At 39.5% G+C, this 18329-nt stretch overlaps 2 protein-coding genes across 5 annotated transcripts in view; one reads left to right on the forward strand and one right to left on the reverse strand.

Annotated features, from left to right (window-relative positions):
* PSPC1 (paraspeckle component 1) overlaps nt 1-5718 on the forward strand; it is a 107130-nt gene extending 101412 nt beyond the window's left edge. For 2 of the 4 annotated variants that reach the window (XR_002774997.1, XR_001161570.2), the window contains 2 exons: nt 4260-4357; nt 5048-5718. Coding sequence is in view for 1 of the 4 variants with exons in the window: in XM_023517223.1 (XP_023372991.1) it covers nt 4260-4283 (24 nt within the window). In the remaining 3 variants the exon portion in view is untranslated. The other 2 variants (XR_002774998.1, XM_023517223.1) reach the window with 2 other exon arrangements.
* A 3659-nt stretch (nt 5719-9377) lies between these two features.
* MPHOSPH8 (M-phase phosphoprotein 8) overlaps nt 9378-18329 on the reverse strand; it is a 48979-nt gene continuing 40027 nt past the window's right edge. The window contains exons 11-14 of the mRNA XM_023517242.1: nt 15394-15548; nt 12880-13007; nt 10952-11035; nt 9378-9930 (exon numbers count right to left, since the gene is read on the reverse strand). Of these exons, the coding sequence (XP_023373010.1) occupies nt 9889-9930; nt 10952-11035; nt 12880-13007; nt 15394-15548 (409 nt within the window). The 3' untranslated portion in view covers nt 9378-9888. The remainder of the gene's footprint in view (nt 9931-10951; nt 11036-12879; nt 13008-15393; nt 15549-18329) is intronic.

The raw sequence follows: 18329 nt of genomic DNA on the forward strand, positions 1-18329 counted from the left end.
AATTGCTTCAATTATATGTAATTTACATAATATATATCATATGTAAAATATGAATGAGAGTAGATTTGTATCCTCAGTGGGAAGAAGTGTCTATCTCCTTTTACTCAAAGATTGGGATAATGTTACGTCTATTGTTAACAACCAGGGGAGTCTGACTTTTTTTCTTGTCTGCTACACATTGAAAGAATAAGAGTTGTCTTGAGCCACATAGTAAATACATAAACACTGATGAAAGGTGATGAGCCAGAGAAAAGGGCTATGCGCACTTTTGTGATATCTGACACCACATAAATAAGTTCTCAAATATTCTGCTTGTGGCAAGTGGGTGGCAGGTTGGGCACCACTGTACCCATTCTTTTTTTAATAAATGAGGCTTCTGTGTTTTTAATAGTTTATTCTTTGAAAGCATATGTGATGTTGACATTTCTGACTACTCAATATTAGGATATGGTTAGAGACTCTTTTTTCACTCTCAACAATTCCAGCATTTTAACATGGGAGAGTAAAATCAAACATTAGGGTGGTAGAGTGGTACACACCTGTGATCTCAGCTACTCAGGAGGATGAACTGGGAGGATTTCTTAAGGCTAGGAGTTTGAGACCAGCCTTGGCAATATAGCAAGACCCCATCTCTTAAGAAAAAGAACCAAACATTAACATGTACACAGTTAATATTGACCCATTTTTATTCTAAAACTTGTTGAAAGTGGTGTAATACACTCTTGTTAGTGTTATGCTTAAGTTTTCAGTTAAGGGGTACCTTTTGTTTTAATGGAATTATTAGTTGATTTTCCCCCCCATATTTGGCAGTAGTACTTTAATGGAGGTAGCTGTTCTTCAGGATTAGAAAAGTTCTTCTGTCCTTTGCATATCAGTTTTCCAGGACTTCACATTTTTAAACCCACATTATGAGTATCAACGGAATGGATGTACTTGTGTAGTAATTTATTATGATTGTTTTACGAGGGTTGGCAATGTATAATAAACCTCATCACTTCTTTGTAAGACTATTTTTTTTCCTCCTTGAGACATAGTATCTGTGTTGCCTAAGCTGGAGGGCAGCCTCCAACTCCAGGGCTCATTCAATCCTCCCTCCAGCCTCATCCTCTTGAGTAGTTTGGGACTACAGGTGCCCACTACCATGCCTAGCTAATTTTGTTTGAGAGGTAGGGTGTCATATGTTTGATATCCTGCTCCTGGCCTCAAGCAGTCCTCTTACCTCAGCTTCCCAAAATGCTGGGATTATAAGCATGAGCACCTAACCAAGACTCCTTTAAAAAGAACTCTAGTGATTGTTTTTTAATATTGAATGTGAGAATTATGATAAGCTACCCTTATAAAGATAAAATATTGACAACTAGCACTTGGCTAAATTCTGAGGATTACCTTTCTAGGCATCAATAATATTAATGTTTTATGAATGCAGATTCACATTTTTGCAAACATGAAAAGGTTTAATTAAAGTTTTTTAATAGGCCCATTGTCCTGGTTGATGCTTATAATCCTAGCACTGTGAGGGGCCCAGGCAGAAGGATTATTTGAGCTCAGGAGTTGGAAACCAGCCTGAGCAAGAGCAAGAACCTGTTTCTAAAAATAGCCAAAGGGTTGAGGTGGGCGCCAATGGTCCCAGCTACTCAGGAGGTTGAAACAGGAGGATCTCTTGAACCCAGGAGTTTGAGGTTGCTGTGAGCGAGGGTGACACCATGGCGCTCTAGCCCAGGAGCTAGAGTACAACTCTTGTCTCAATAAATAAAGTCTCTTAATAGACCAGGTGTCACAGAGAATTAATTAATCCTTTTGTCCATTAGTTTATGCTTCTATGTATTTTTCTTGTTAGCCTTTACCAAAGGCATATATAAGTTATTCCTCAGTAACCATGGGGGATTGATTTCATCACCTCTGTGATCTCAAGTTCCTGATGTAAAATTATAACATTTTCATATAGCCTATGCACATCTTCCCATATACTTTATATTTACTTATTTTTTGGAGACAGTCTCCTTTTGTCACCCAGGCTAGATAGAATGCCATGGCAGCATCATAGCTAACAGCAAACCCAAACTCCTGGATTTGTGATCATCCTGCCTCATCCTTCTGAGTAGCTGGGGCTATAAGGGCCTGCCACTGCACCCAGCTAATTTGTCTATTTTTAGTCTTTTGTTCCAGGTGGTCTTGAACTCCTGAGCTCAAGAAGCCTTCTGTCTTGGCCTCCCAGAGTGCTAGGATTACAGCTGTGACCTATTGCACCTGGTCTTCTGATATGCTTTAAGTCATCTCTGGATTATTTATGATACCTCTTACAGTAGAAGTGCTATATAAGTAGTTACACTGTACTTAGGGAATAGTGATGAGAAAAAATGTCTAATATTCAGTACAGATGGAACCATTTTAGGCCTAACTACATTTTTAATCTCATGTATAGGTAGGGCTGACTGTATATAGAAGTAACATATTTATAATAACCATTTTAAGAGTACAAGTGAATTTAAGAACAGATTCTCACAAGTAACATGTACTAAATTTCCAGTAGCTTATGGAAATACAGAAAATATTTTGTTGATTTATGGCAGTTTTAAAAGTTGTTTTAAGGTTTTATAACAGGGACCATGTAGGTACTGTTGGGTTATTGAGGTACACTAAGGCATTTGTGGATCCCCTTCACTATTTTTTTTTTTTTTTTTAAAGAGACAGAGTCTAACTTTGTCACCCTCCATAGAGTGTTATGGCGTCACAGCTCATAGCAACTTTCAGCTCCTGGGCTTAGGCGATTCACTTCTTGCCTCAGCCTCCCAAGTAGCTGGGACTACAGGCGCCCACCATATGCTTGGCTATTTTTTGTTGCAGTTTGGCTGGGGCTGGGTTCAAACCCGCCACCCTTGGTATATGGGCATCCTACTCACTGAGCCACAGGTGTGGCCAAGATGTAAAATCTTGTGTACCTACTTTTTACGTGCATATTTTACATTTGGGGGATTCCATACTTCATTTCTCAGGTGAATTTAAGATCCAAATATGTTTTGAAAACAATGTTGATATAAGGCAGTATTTTTCAACCTTTTTCATTTCACAGCACACTTGAACCTATAGTTAAACTTCTGGGACACGAATTATGTTAGCAGTATTTTTCAACCTTTTTCATTTCACAGCACACTTGAACCTATAGTTAAACTTCTGGGACACGAATTATGTTAATCAAAAAAAAATAAAAATATGTATTTACTGTGCTTTAAACGTTTTTCCAAAATAATTTAATTAATGTTCTTTAAAATTTTTCGAGCACACCACTTGAAAATCACTGATCTAAGGTAGTAATTTCTAATGTTTCTGGATCATGTATCCTAACAGTTAAGAAAATATTGAGTAAAATCTGTATGTCTGTAAATTGCAGTCTGTATTACCATAGTATTTCAGGAACATTATAAAACATTTTATAAGGATAACAAACATCAATCTGTCTCCCAGTGAAAAGTTTGGGGTACATGCTCTTTGAAGAACATTTATCTGGGTATTATGTAGGCTAAGAGAATCTTTTTCTGATGGAGAACAACAGACATAGTAAATATGCCCTACCTTGGTAGAAATATAAGATTTTATAGACATAGTAGTGTTGGGCTCCTTTGTAGGTTAAAATTTTAAGCTGTGTTTTCCTGAGGAACAACAATCCATGTTAGGGCCTAGGCAAATAACGGTTTAGTAAAAACTCCTAACAATATATTATAAGTCATTAGGAGATTTGAACATTATTTAGGATTTAGTAGAGTTAAACAAAAATAAAATTAAGTTGAATTTTATGTTGGTGACAGTTACTTGGAAAAAATGGGTAACATTTTGAATTAAAAGGAAAATCCTTGGCTCACGCCTATAATCCCAGCACTTTGGGAGGCCAAGGTGGGCAGGTCACCTGAGCTCACAAGTTTAAGACCAGCCTAAGCCAGATCGAGACCCCCCCATGTATGAAAATAGGTGTTGGGGAGGGGGGTGCCTGTAGTCCCAGCTCTTGGGAGGCTGAGGCAAGAGAATCCTCAAGCCTAGGAGTTTGAGGTTGCTGTGAGCTGTGACTCAGCGGCACTCTGGAGGGGGAGGGTGATGAGACTCTGTCTCAAAATTTAAAGAAAAGGAAAATCCTTACTTGAATGGAAATAGTTACATCTACAAGATGATAGATTCATAGAATACTGTTAAGAACTTTAACATGCTGTTCTTCAGTTGATTAAAACCTGTTTTTAAAAGGCTAAATGTGATTTTATTGTAATTCCTAGGGTGTTAAACGAGAACACGGATGAAACTACCTGAAGTCAAGCTTCCAGAATAATTCCAAGGAGTTTAAAGACCAGGAGTACTGGAATCATCCTTACAGGTCAGTCAGCATCTGTTCATAATTTTCTTACAGCCACTCACATAGTCATTCTTCCTAATTCCTATTCCATTTACTATAGTGAGCATATGTAATGGTCCCAGTGTCTTGAGTTAGTAGGATATTTATGAGTATAGCTGAAACTATACTGTAGCTGAAAGCACTACAGTTCCATTTGTCTTTGTATAGAAATCCCTATCATTGCTAACCATCTTTGAGCAAGGTTGGTGGGAAGGAACTTTCGGCTCCAAATCATTGTTTTCTCAGTGGTAGTAGTATGAATAATGATCATCTTTAGGTAAAATTGGATTAAGAGGAGAAATGATACAGGAATTTTGGGATAAGGAGAGGAAAAGAAAAGGTCTTACAAAGGGAACAGATTCCCTATTGGTTTTTAGTGACCCCAAGCCTAAAACTTTAGTCTTAACTAATCTTCAGGAAAAAAAAATCCTCAGAATGATGTAAAAATCAGGTACAGGCTAGAGCTAGCTCCATTTCTTCCTCTCTGCTTTCCACTCTTTATTGTTCTATCAGACATTGTAAAATTTTATTGAAACATTGTGTAATCTTTATGACAGAATTCCATTGGGTATACAGTAGATCCAGAAACTACTATTTTAACTTGTAGAGGTTTTTTTCCTAATTGTATTATCTGATAATAAACATTATTATCTTATTTTTTTCTGTTACAAGTGTAGTGCTGGGGACCAGGAGTGAAGGCATTGCCTGAGAGTTGCGTGGCAATGCAAAGTCTACCCTCAGGATGGAGAGTGGCCTTTGAATCACAACATCCATTTCAATAAGACCAGTAGGTATCTGGGCACTCCAAGAAGCACTAACATATTCTGTTACCTTTGAGAGATTTTACCTTTTTAAAGTATCTGGTGCCCACTTAATGTAGCAGCAAAGTCTGACAATTCTTTTGCATACTATCATCCAGTTCTAGAAAATTAATTTTAGGTGTTGGTTTTCAAGGCTGGTCTGTAGACCAGTAGCAGCAGCATCTTGGAACTTGTTAAGAATGCACATCTCCAGGCCACATTGAACAGAAACAGATGCATTGTTTAAAGCCCAACAGGTAATTTTGGTTTCTTCTAGAGAACCACTGACCTAAGGAATTATTGGAAAAATTAGGATTGCCCTTTGAAACATGTTTATGGATTAATTTTATATTCTGTGGACGTTTTGTTGGGATTTTCAAGTTGCTGTATATGTAGATTGATAAAGCAATCTCAAAGTACATGGATAGGGAAAAAATCTGGGTCCAGGCATCCTCAAACTATGGCCCAGGGGCCACATGCAGCCCGCCTAGGACGTTTATCCAGCCCACTGGGTATTTTTGCCACCACTGCCTGTCCTGCTTAGCAGCCAACTCGTCCCAGGGCCTTCAGTCTGAGGGACAGTGAACTGGCCCCCTGTTTAAAAAGTTTGAGGACCCCTAGTATAGGCTATCTGTGGCATTATGTGGCCTTCTAAAAGAGAGAAGGGAGATTTTGTAAGCTTGTTAAAACAGATTTGTTGGCTCGGCACCTATGGCTCAAGCGGCTAAGGTGCCAGCCACATACACCTAAGCTGGCAGGTTTGAATCCAGCCTGGGCCCACCAAAAAACTACAACAGCTGCAACCAAAAAATAACTGGGCATTGTGGCATAGTCCCAGCTATTGGGGAGGCTGAGGCAAGAGAATTGCTTGAGCCCACAGAAGTTGGAGTTTGCTTTGAGTTGTGATGTCACAGCACTCTACTCAGGGTGACAGATTGAGGCTCTGTCTCAAAAACAAAAAAAAAAAAACCAAAAACACAGATCTGTCATTCAACTGGAGGGTTTTGAAATTGAAAATTACATCATTTTCTAAGAAAGTAAAAAGAAACGGGGGTTCATTTCAGAAATATACATAAATAAAATTATTAAGATGCTAAACATATACTTAATTGTACCAAAAATGAAACTGAATTGCTTTTATTACAAAGAGTTCAGAAAGTACCAATCTCATATAGATCCTTATTCAAAAATCTTAATCTGCTGTTTGGCGAGTTTAAATTGAACACGTTTTCTTTATGATTGAAACTTCTTCCTAAGGAAAAACTTCAGGAGTTAAGTTTCTGCTTACTAATGAATTTGTCCTCCAGGTCAAATCATTTCACGGGTAAAGGACTTTTTAATAACAGGAAAACAAAACAAATCTTACTTCACTTATCGATTTATTACTCCATATAAACAATTTATGAATAGATGAGCAGTCATAACACATTACATTTTAAAACATGCCTCAGAGGCATGTTTTCTATGGTTAACATTTCCATTTTTATTCAGGGATTTTTGTTGTTTTACAAATTACATCAAGATAAGTAAAGAAGTCAGATCTAGAAATCCTAGCTTTGGTCTCTAAAGAGAAGCATTATTTTGTAAGTCAGCAGAAGATGAAGGAAAACAGTGGATTTTACTAAGTGGTCTTGGCAAAGATTTGGGAATGATGAAATTTAATACTTTATGCTATGAAACATGTTAATCTTATGAAATATTAAAAATTTAAATTCTTCTCTTTTTTGTGAATTAGTTTTTGATATTCTGTTGTATCTGTCCTGCCTTTCCCTGTGTTGGTAAATCTTCCTTCTTGAGCATTTCTGTTTCCCCTAGTTTTTATTTTAACCAACTAGCATTTCATGATAAATGCATTATCAGGCCTTTGTGAACAGCCTGCTGCTAAACCTCACCAGCCTGGGTTACTGGGATGGTGGCTCACTATGAAAGCTACTCAGTAGGATGCATACAAACACAGGATAAAGTAGAATTCAAACATATGATCATTCTAACAAATTCTACATGAAAATCAGATGGGCTTGACAAAGACTGAAACCAACTCCTTACATCTATAATTATTCAACATTTGAGTCCCTCTCTCTTCACTATAGCAGAAAAAAGGATAGGTAACATACTTAATGCCATAGCCATTAGAATAAACCTAAGCTGCCAAATATTGTTAGTAAATTATTGAGTTAATTGCATTGTCCTTGCCTCAGTATACACTGGAAAGGAATAATGGCAGAGGGAAGATAACTCTGGTGATTGCTTCTCAGCCAGCCTGGCTAAAGAGCAAGGTAGCCCATGTCTGGTAGACCATGTGCTCTTAACCCCGAGGTCACCCCTACTCTAAATCCTAGTACATGTATACAAAGTGGTGGCTTTGGTCTTGGCCAAAAGATCTGTAAACCTTTTGGTAAGGTGCTGCTTGAGGGTTGCTTTGTTTTTGGAGGGATTACTGCTCATGGTTTCCCATGCTGCCTCATTACAGTGCCCAGCAGTATTAGCCACCCTTAGTGGAGCACAGCAACATTGGCTCACAGCAACAAAACCTCCCAAGTGGCAGCTTCTAGCCTAGTCCAGTCCCCTTTATAAGAAAACCGAACTTATTCATCATTTATTTATTTTTATACTCAAAGACAAGTGTACTTTTTAACCTGGCTATGGAGCTATGGGTTAGAGCAAAACAATTGTTACAAAAGACTTTGTTATACTCCTAGAAGACAGGTGTTTACAGACAGAACTTCCTACACATCCTGTAAAAGCTGATGTACAGACAACTTATGTTTCAGAGTAACTTGCACTTTTCTCAGTAATTCTCACAAAGTTAAAGACTGCTTCCTTGCTGACTTTCCACAGCTTCCATACTTCTCAGCCCTAAGGGAACTGTACAGATTTTCTATTTGGGTTGGTTACACATCTTAGCCCTACCTTCTTGATGAAGATCAGATCACTTGCTGATCTGTTCCTGTAAAGCTGTTCGTCTTAGGCCTTTTGAGAAAAAATTTATTTCAAGACTTTTCTTGGCTGTATGTCTTTATCCCAACTTTACTTCCTTCAGAAAACTATGAAATCAGATACAGTACTACTAATATTATTCAACTGAGTTGAAAATGTCCAATCTTAGCCATCATTTGGCTAGAAAAACCATACATTTAATATCCACCTTGTTTTGACATCCTGAGACTTGAAATAAAAAGGAAATGGTATATTCATTGAGAAAAAGCAATTTGAGGACTTAAAGTAAAATGGTTCTTGGAAATGTTTATACACTGTACATGGGTGTGACATCATCATGTGACATTCTAGAGGAAAAAAAAGTTTTACACTGAGTATAGTACCAGCCTCATAACTCACTGCAACCTCAAACTCCTGGGTTTAAGCAATCCTGTTTCAGCCTCCCAAGTAGCTGGGACTAAGGTGCCCACAAGCCTGGCTAGTTTTTCTATTTTTAGTAGAGATAGGGTCTTGCTCTTGCTCAGGCTGGTCCCAAACTCCTGGGCTCCAGGGATTCTCCCGTCTTGGTCTCCCGGAGGTCTCCCAGAGTGCTGTGATTACAGGTGTGAGCCACTGGACCCAGCTTGAATATTTTATACATTTATAAATTAATAAGTAAACAATTTTCAACTTCTCCATAATCCAGACTGAACTAAGCTTGATTTTTCTGAGTGTCTGCCAATATTTAAGATGATGTAAGAGTTAGACCAGTAGGCAATACACAAACGCAGGAACTCTTCCTCTGGAGTACAACCATAACTCAGCCTTGGCTGGGACCTTCGGCCAGTCTTCTCAGTCAGTGTTTAATACAACAGCAGCACAGGATGTGGCTTTTCAACATCACTAATCAGATTCCAAGAACAACAAGGGTAAAAGCTCACATTTAATTTAATTTCTTTTAAGGCTTCATAAAGTCCTGGTTTATACTCTGCATACATCTTAGATTTTCATTGTTATCCTGTTAGCATCTGAACAGACAAGTGATTACTGCACATTTGCTAAGTTATTACTGAGACCTCTTCCCTTTCTGCTTGGGGGTTATATAGAAACTGAATACAGAGGGTACCAAAAAAAGTATACATATTTTAAGAAAGGAAAAAACTATATGAAATTTGTAAAACTCAAGTCACCTTTGACTTCTGCAATTGTGAAAGGTGCTCAGTGTGACTGGTATTCATCTTTTGTTATTGCTGTGTATTTGAGTATTACAATTTTCATATAGTTGTTCCTATCTTAAAATGTGTATGCAGTTTTTTGGCACCCTCTCCTTGTATATGTATTAGAAAAGGTCAGGCTCCCCCCACGTCACCATATCAATCCATACTTAGTGTTGAGTACTTGAATGTAACATGCTCCCTTGCTAGGAGCAATTGTGGTTGAATTTTTTTTCTTTTTTTTCTTTTTTCCCCCTTTAAACACAGAAATTTATGAGAGCTAGTAGAAAATTTTTAGTTAGAAAAAGTTTTTAATTTTCTTAAATAATCCTCATATGTACCATCCACATTGTGGAAAAACTGAAATACACAGTCTGGACACAATGCTGAGATGTCCAAACACTGGCATCAACACACCCTCTCTCCCATCTTACAGATGACAAAAGACAGGCTTGCACCATAGGAGGTGTACAAAGTTTTACATGTGAAGGTTTGAGATGTGCCAGGAGAATAACAAACTGTTTCAAAGAGAATGTTTAGGAATAGGTCTGAAAATAACCCCATCCCAGTCCTTTGTGTGTGGTCACTGCAGCTGCACTCTGTATGCTCCTATTAGCAGCTTCACCTATTGAAAAAAAAAAAAAGTGTGTCAGTACAGAACTAGAACATTAAGAACACTATCTGTGGCTAACAATTGTTTCTTTAATTTGGCAATCTTTTCAACTTGGTTATCAATTTACATTGTAAGATTGTTGGTCTTTTATTTTACTAAAAACAGAAAAAGAGTTTTACTATGTTGTGCAAGCTGAAGTATTACAGCTGTTCACAGGCACCAACCCATTACTAATCAGCACAACAGCACTAATCTGATCAGTTTACCGATCCTTAGGCAACTTAGGGGGTCCCCACTACCCAGAGGTTACCATATTGACACCAAAACTTACTGTGGATCCATCAATAAGTATAGCACCCTACAGCCCAGAGTGGCTGGGACTACAGGTATGCCATTTTAATTTTTAAAATTTCCAAGTGCTGGCTTGGCACCCATAGCACTAGAGGTTACGGCACCAGCTACGTACACCGAGGGTGGCAGGTTCAAACCTGGCCCGGGCCAGCTAATAAACTGCAACAAAAAAATGCTGGGCATTGTGGGAGGTGCCTGTAGTCCCAGCTACTTGGGAGGCTGAGGCAAGAGAATCACTTAAGCCCAAAGAGTTTGAGGTTGCTGTGAGCTGTGACGCTACTGTACTCCATTCAGGGCAACATAGTGAGAATCTATGCCCCCCAAAAATAATAATAATAATCCACGTTTATAATTTGATTTTAGGTATTATGTGAAATAATTTCTGGAGAGTAAGTGATCAGCCTAAAATATGGCAATTCAATACCAATGTCTAGAACATGACTTAGACTGCTCCTTCCTCTAGAGCAACATCACTCTCAGCTTTTACTCTTAGTCCCTTTCCTGCCTCTTTATGTCTAACAAGCTTCATCCAGACACAGATATGCATTTAGCACTGCTACCCTAGGGAGCACTTGTTAGGATAAGCACACCACCACAATTTTTAAATTTTCTTGTAATGATTCTAAGTAACCTGGACTAACAGTTTGAGCAGTAACGCTAAATACAATGAAAAGATTTTCACCTTAGCCAAGGGTGCTTCTGTCAACCTTATGAAGAGTTTATTTGGGCCTGGGACAGGGCTGAATGAGTAAACAAAATGACTGTCCTAGAACAGGAAGAGAAGAAAAGTCACTGTTCTTGCAGACAAACTTACACAACCTTTTTAAAATAAACAGACCAGAAACCTTTAAGACTCCAATGGTATAAGAGAATCATAAGTTTTATTTTAGATTTTCTAGGTCAATACGTTATTAAATTTTTCTTTTTTTTTTCCTTTTTTTTTGTATGTTGCCCTCAGTAAAGTGTTGTAGTGTCTGTCACAGCTCATAGCAACCTCAAACTCTTGGGCTTAAGCCATTCTCTTGCCTCAGCCTGCCAAATAGCTGGGAATACAAGTGCCTGCCTCAGGACCCAGCTATTTTGTTTAGCTGGCCTGGGCAGAGTTTGAACCCACCAGCCGTATGTGGCCAACAACCACTGGGCTACGGGCACGGAGCCTGTTATTTAGTTTTTTCTTGATTAAAAAGATACAAATGAGAAAAAATAATATCCAGGTGAATCTTTGGAATCAGAATGTAACCTGCCATATATAACAATGCTCAGTTTTGCTTAATTTGAGCCAAGGAAAGAATTCTAAAGTTAGGAAAAGAATCAAGAGCATTTTTTATGGTATTAAAAAAGAAAAAAAGAACCTGGCGGCGCCTGTGGCTCAAAGGAGTAGGGCACCGGTCCCATATGCCAGAGGTGGCGGGTTCAAACCCAGACCTGGCCAAAAAAAAAAAAAAAAAAAAAAACACCTGTAGCTCAATGGCTAGGGCACCGACCACATACACTGAGGCTGGCGGGTTCGAACCCAGCCCAAGTCTGCCAAACAATAATGACAACTACAACAAAAAAAATAGCCAGGTGTTGTGTTGGGCACCTTATAGTCCCAACTACTTGGGAGGCTGAGGCAAGAGAATCTCTTAAGCCCAACAGTTTGAGGTTGCTGTGAGCTGTGATGCCACAGCACTCTACTGAGGTGACAGTGAAACTTCGTCTTAAACAGCCACTAATAGATTAGTTATTCATTAAAACTAAGCATACCAGCTCAGCACCTGTGGCTCAAGCTCCAGCCACATATACCTGAGCTGGCGGGTTCAAATCCAGCCCAGGCCTGCCAAACAACAATGATGGCTGCAACCAAAAAATAGCCGAGCGTTGTGGCAGGTGCCTGTAGTCCCAGCTACTTGGGAGGCAGAGGCAGGAGAATCACTTGAGCTCAGGAGGTCGAGATTGCTATGAGCTATGATGCCATGGGACTCTACCCGGGACGACAGCTTGAGGCTCTGTCTCAAAAAAATAAAACTACTAAGCATACTAATGTATTTGAGTATTTGAAACATGAAAATCCTGGGTGGCACCCATAGCTCGGTGGGTAGGGTGCCAGCCACATACACCAAGGCTGGTGGGTTTGAACCCAGCCTGGGTCAGCTAAAACAATGACAACTGCAACAAAAAAAAAAGCCAGGTGTTGTGGTGGGTGCCTGAAGTCCCAGCTACTTGGGAAACTGAGGCAAGAGAGTCACTTAAGCCCAGGAGGTTGCTGTGAGCTGTGACACCACGGCACTCTGCCCAGGGCGACAGCTTGAGACTCAGTCTCAAGAAAAAAGAAAAAGAAAAAAAAAACATGAAAATCCCTAAATTTTCCGTAAGCAAATTATTATTGTGGAAAGGGCATAATATTTACAATCAAGCAGTATGTTTCTTCAACTCTAACAACTTATTCTGAATAATGCTGGCACCAAGACATTATGGACAAAGAAATGAAATAATACGCAAAATGTAGAATAATTTTACTTTATGGGCACTGCCTCCTTCCCAACAACTGGTTACTGCTTTATTTACCAAATGATTGCATTTTTGATTAGAAGAATTTACTTTTCAGTACTGAACTATAGAGTATCTTACCAGAAAAACAGGAAGTTGAAATTTATCATTTAAGACCACAGCTTGTACACTGCATGGTCCACAGAGTCGAGCAATAACTTCTTTACCCAGAAAGTTTGCATGGAAAATAAACAGCAGGATGCCAGAGCCTGAAAAACGAAGAAGTGAGTAGATTTACACACAACCCTCAGACTTGAGGGAAAAGCACCTATGTAAGATGGAAGTGGGTTCTGAGCTAGGCCTGGCGGTAAGTGGCCACCCACCCTCTCAGACCGAAGGCTCTGTGAATGCTGCCAATCTCAAAGCCTATATATGTTACCTAACATTTTTCAAACCACAGAACACTATTTATTTATTTTTTTAAGACGGCCTTGCTCTACTGCCCATGCTACAGGATAATGGCATGATCACAGCTCACTGTAGCCTCAAGCTTCTGGGCTCTAGTGATCCTCCTGCACTGGCCTCCCAAGGCTGCTGGAGGCCAGAACTACAAGTACAAGGCACCACGTCTGGCTACTCTTTACTTTTTGTCTGAAATACTGATAGTTCTGGAAAAGACTTAAATGCAATTTTCTACACTAAAAGTTATTTCAGTTTTTTAAAAAGTAGTATTTTAAAGTTGCCACTGAATGTATGTACCTGACCTTGGAAGCTAACCCATGGCCATTTCTATGGTGGTGGTTTCTGGGTGTGAGTTTGACTAATTTTTCATTTTCTTCCATATTATTTTGCCTTTTCCAAACTTTGTGATTAATACCAAAAAAAGATGTTGGAAAAAGATGTTAGCATGAGACATGAAGCTTTCATTCAATATCAAACATATTCTGTAAAACTCATTTTCTTCAATAGTTGTCCTTTTAGTAATAAAACAGAAAATAGGTATATGAACTGTATGACCTTTCTGTTAAATTAACCATTTTTAACATGGTGCAATATTGCTCTAGCCCAGTAAAGAGTAAGAGAAGACTTTATAAGACCCCTAAGCAACAGAAAAAAGGGCAAGGGCACTTGAGGTCCTGACTGACACAGTGTGTCCTCCAGCTTTTTAATAATATACTCCCCATCAAGGAGGAGACCAGGGTTGCACAGAATGCAGGGCCAGTCTCTGTATACAAGGCATGCCAGGTAGGGTACACTGAAGGGCCGGAGTCCCCTTATTGTCTTCGGTGGCTCAGGCATATTTCTGACTCTACCTCCCATAAAGAATTCATTTAAGGGGGTTATCTGCCAGTTTTTTACTCTGACGATATTTAACTTTCATATTTAACTTTCATAGGTCTAAAATGACATATTTGCTAACAGTTGTTTCAGTTGGAACATCAATACTTAAGACCTGTAATCTTCTGAATAGTTTGGCTTAAGAGTCAAAGCCCCTCAAGAGGCCCATTTAGTGTGCTTAAATTTTACCATCTGGACAAATCACCTAAGATCTTGCCTGGGAGAAGACAAAGAGCCAGTAGCTAGCTCCCAGCAGCAGCAGAGACTTCACCCTGAACAGCTGCAAAGGCCAGAAGAGCCTATCAGGACCTTGGACTGGAGATTTCCAATGAATCATAAAACCCAGTGGATGCAGACTTTGTGCGTTTACAGAAAAACTCTAACCCCATGGGTAGCACCTGTGGCTCAAAGGGATAGGTCGCCGGCGCCATGCTGGAGGTGGCAGAACACAGCCCCGGCCAAAAACTGCAATAAATAAAATAGCATAATCCTTTAAATTAAAAAAAGAAAAAGAAAAACTCTAACCCTAAGCTGGTCTGGTTGTGTCAACGTTCCTGGGCTCATTAGGTACCTAGGCCTGGCTTGGTGCTCATACCCAGTCATGCACACAGTCCACATGAATGGTCAAAACTAAAAATGATGACTCTTCAATGTTAGATACACTTCACATACCAAGATGTTAAAAATGGTGGTCTTTAAATCAGTAGGGCTCTAAGTTCTTTTAATTAATGAATACATGCCATTTTTAAAATGGGAATAGGTTTTTTAAAAAAATTATTATGGTTATAAAATAGTTGCACATTTTTACAGGGTATGTGTCATGTTTTGATGCTAGCATACAATATGATATATTAAATCAGGGTTATTGGGGTATCTATCACCTCAGGCATTTTAACATTTCTTCTTATTACCAACATTCCAATTCTACTCCAGTGAGATGAAAGTTTTAAATTTTTAGTTCTCACATAGGATTAAGAACATGGAAGGCTCATCTTTCTATGCTTGGCTTTTCAGGAGTAAGGGGTTTCTTAAAAAATAAAAAAGCCCCGCTTCCTCCCTCTAAGCAGATTCTACGTTTAGACTTTGAAGCTAAACTTGAGTAAAACACAGTGTAATTATTCAGATCAACCTCCACATTTTTTAAACCAGTGTTAACACATGATCTGCAGACCCTCCAAAGTCAGCTTTACTGTTAACTATTTTGTGAAATTATGCATAATGGGATTTCTTTAAAGTGTGGTTCAAAGAAGGAATTCTGTCTAAAAATTAGTGTCATATTTAACACTGATAGAAGTTTAAAGGTAAGCATAGACTTACCTTCCATAATGTTTTGTGGGGGTTTGTAATTGAAATCTGTTGAAAAATCTGGCCCCTCACAGAGTCGATGACATGCTATTGGAAAGACTGGTTCTAAAAGAACAAGACGAGCTTCAAAGTAATCCTTTATTGTCTCTTCTGCTACTCTTGAAAGTCTAAGAGAAAAGGGTAGTAAGAACTATTAATGTTGTGAAAATAAATAATGTAAAATCTAAGTTATTGGAACTTTAAATTATTCTGAGCCTTAAAGTAATGTGGTTGTGGGGCTAAGGTCCATGACAGGCAGCTGTAACCTGGTTTTCTCTTATAGTGGGATGTCCTTCTTCCTTACTGGCCTTGTTTTGGAAAATGTTTTAATGACTATGGGTACAGGGAAGCCCCTTCCCACTTCACTGTTGATCTTCAATATAGATTAACTTCCCTCTCACCTTTCTCATGTATATATAGACTTCATGACTACCACAGTCTTAAGAAGCACTGTTAAGGGCGGTGCTCATAGCTCAGTGGGTAGGGCACCAGCCATAGACATCCAGGCTGGAGAGTTCAAACCCAGCCTGGGCCAGCTAAAAAACAATGACAACTGCAACAAAAACTTAGCTGGGTATTTGGCAGGAGCCTATAGTCTCAGCTACTTGGGAGGCTGAGATAAGAGAATTGCTTAAGCCCAGGAGTTTGAGGTTGCTGTGAGCTGGGCAACATAGTAAGACTGACTGGAAAAAAAAAAAAAAAGATGGAATGTTAAATACTCTCTTTTAAACTGGAAAGAAAATGAAAGCAAGCAGTATGGAAAAGGAAAACTGTTAACTAAATTACTGTAACTCATAAACCAGTCTCACATGGAACATGTTTTAATCCTAACTGAACTTGTTTTCAGACTATAAACAAGAACTTAAGTTTGGAACACTGACCCCATTTCTGGAGTCTGTGTCTGGTTTCTAAATGCCCATTCCCAGCTTTTTGCTTCAATAAACTCTTAAAAATGGATTCTGATCCTTTGTTATATCAGGTTGATAATGTCTCAGGGCTCAGCTGGAAGTGAGGTTCTGTTCTAAGTGGGCAGAAGAAGTCTTTTTCCCCACCTGCTGTTTTCACATCTCTGATGTTAGTATCCATCAGGCGGTGAATAGGTTTAAAAAAAAAAAACAAAACATGCATATACATAGTGGAATGCCACATGGCCAAAAAATAAAAATGAAGCCATGTCTTTTGCAGTTAACAAGGATAGAACTAGATGCTGGGAGTTTTTTTGTTTGTTTTTTGAGACAGAGCCTCAAGCTATTCCCCCTGGGTAGAGTGCGGTGGCATCACAGCTCACAGCAACCTCCAACTCCTGGGCTCAAGTGACTCTCCTGCCTCAGCCTCCCAAGTAGCTGGGACCACAGGTGCCCGCCATAACGCCCGGCTATTTTTTTGGTTGCAGCTGTCATCATTGTTCTTTGGTGGACCCAGGCTGGATTCAAACCTTAGGTGTATGTGGCTGGCACCTTAGCCTAAGTGCCTGTTTGTTTTTTAACTGAGACAGAGTCTCACTTTGTCACCCCACATAGAGTGCTGTCACATCACAACTCACAGCAACCTACAACTCGGGCTCAAGTGATTCTCTTATCTCAGCCTTCCTCATTAGCCGGGATTACAGGCGCCTGCCACAGTGCCCAGCTAGTGTTTTTTTTTTTTTTTCTTCAGTTGCAGCCCCGGAGAATGTGGCCAGTACCTAGCCAAGATGCTGTTATCTTTTTTTTTTTTTTTTGAGACAGAGCCTCAAGCTGTCCCCCTGGGTAGAGTGCCGTGGCATTACAGTTCACAGCAACCTCCAACTCCTGGGCTCAAGCGAGTCTCCTGCCTCCGCCTCCCAAGTAGCTGGGACCACAGGCGCCCGGCTATTTTTTGGTTGCAGCCGTCATTGTTGTTTGGCGGGTCTGGGCTGGGGATTCGAACCCGCCACCTTAGGTGTACGTGGCTGGCGCCTTAGCTGGTTGAGCTATAGGCGCCGAGCCCAAGATGCTGTTATCTTAAAGGAAACAACTGACACAGAATGACAAACAACAGAGCTAAAGCTAAATTACATGTTCACAGGAAGCGAGTGTGGACTGTCAGATGACAGAGACTTGGAAGAGCTGGGGGGCAAGTGACAAGAAATTACTTAATTGGTATGATGTATCCAGTGATGGGTATGCTGAAAGTCCTGACTTAAATACACATTTGTCTAATGAATAAGTGGAAAATCAGAAATGAGAACCCGTCCGTCTGGGCAAACAGGAAAGTGGGTTATCTTACTTGCTGCCTCTCCGCAACCACCCCATGTGGGCAGAGATGAGACCTGGTTTCCAGGTATCCTTGCAGCTGTTTGTAACACCATATTTGATGGGTGTGCCTAGAGAAGCCAGAAAAGTTTTACTGTTGGGAGAGGTCCCAGCAAAGGCTTTCGCAGGCCTTTTGGGTCCCATCTGAAATTTACCTTACTTTCTCATTAGAATATATACCTTGACCCTGGAGTTGGGGTAACCATCTTGCGGATATAAAGATCCAAGTCATTTCTTAAGTATAGAGGATCCAGAAAGAAGAGTGGCTGTCCCTGCTTGCCTAGAACTGCTAGTTTTTATGATATGTACTGTCAAAAGAGTTGTTTGTCCCACTTATTTATATACATTCACAGGGTGGTATAAGTGCACTATTACTGCAGTGAGGTACTGCATTGTGGTATGCGCTGCTTCCAGGTGTACACCAAAAGAATTTTTAAATTGTAAGAAGATACTGATTTGTGTTATGAACCTACAATAAAATAAAATTTAGAATTCGTCTGAAAAAGAATGAACTTGCTGGGCACAGTGGCTCATGCCTACAATCCCAGCACTTTGGGAGGCTAAAGTAAGAGGATCACTTGAGATTAGGAGTTCAGCCTGCAATAATACAGGCAAGACCCTCTCTTTTTTTTTTTT

The sequence above is a fragment of the Otolemur garnettii genome, unplaced genomic scaffold, assembly GCF_000181295.1.
Source record: "Otolemur garnettii isolate 467f Iridium unplaced genomic scaffold, OtoGar3 scaffold00106, whole genome shotgun sequence".
NCBI classification, from domain to species: Eukaryota; Metazoa; Chordata; class Mammalia; order Primates; family Galagidae; genus Otolemur; species Otolemur garnettii.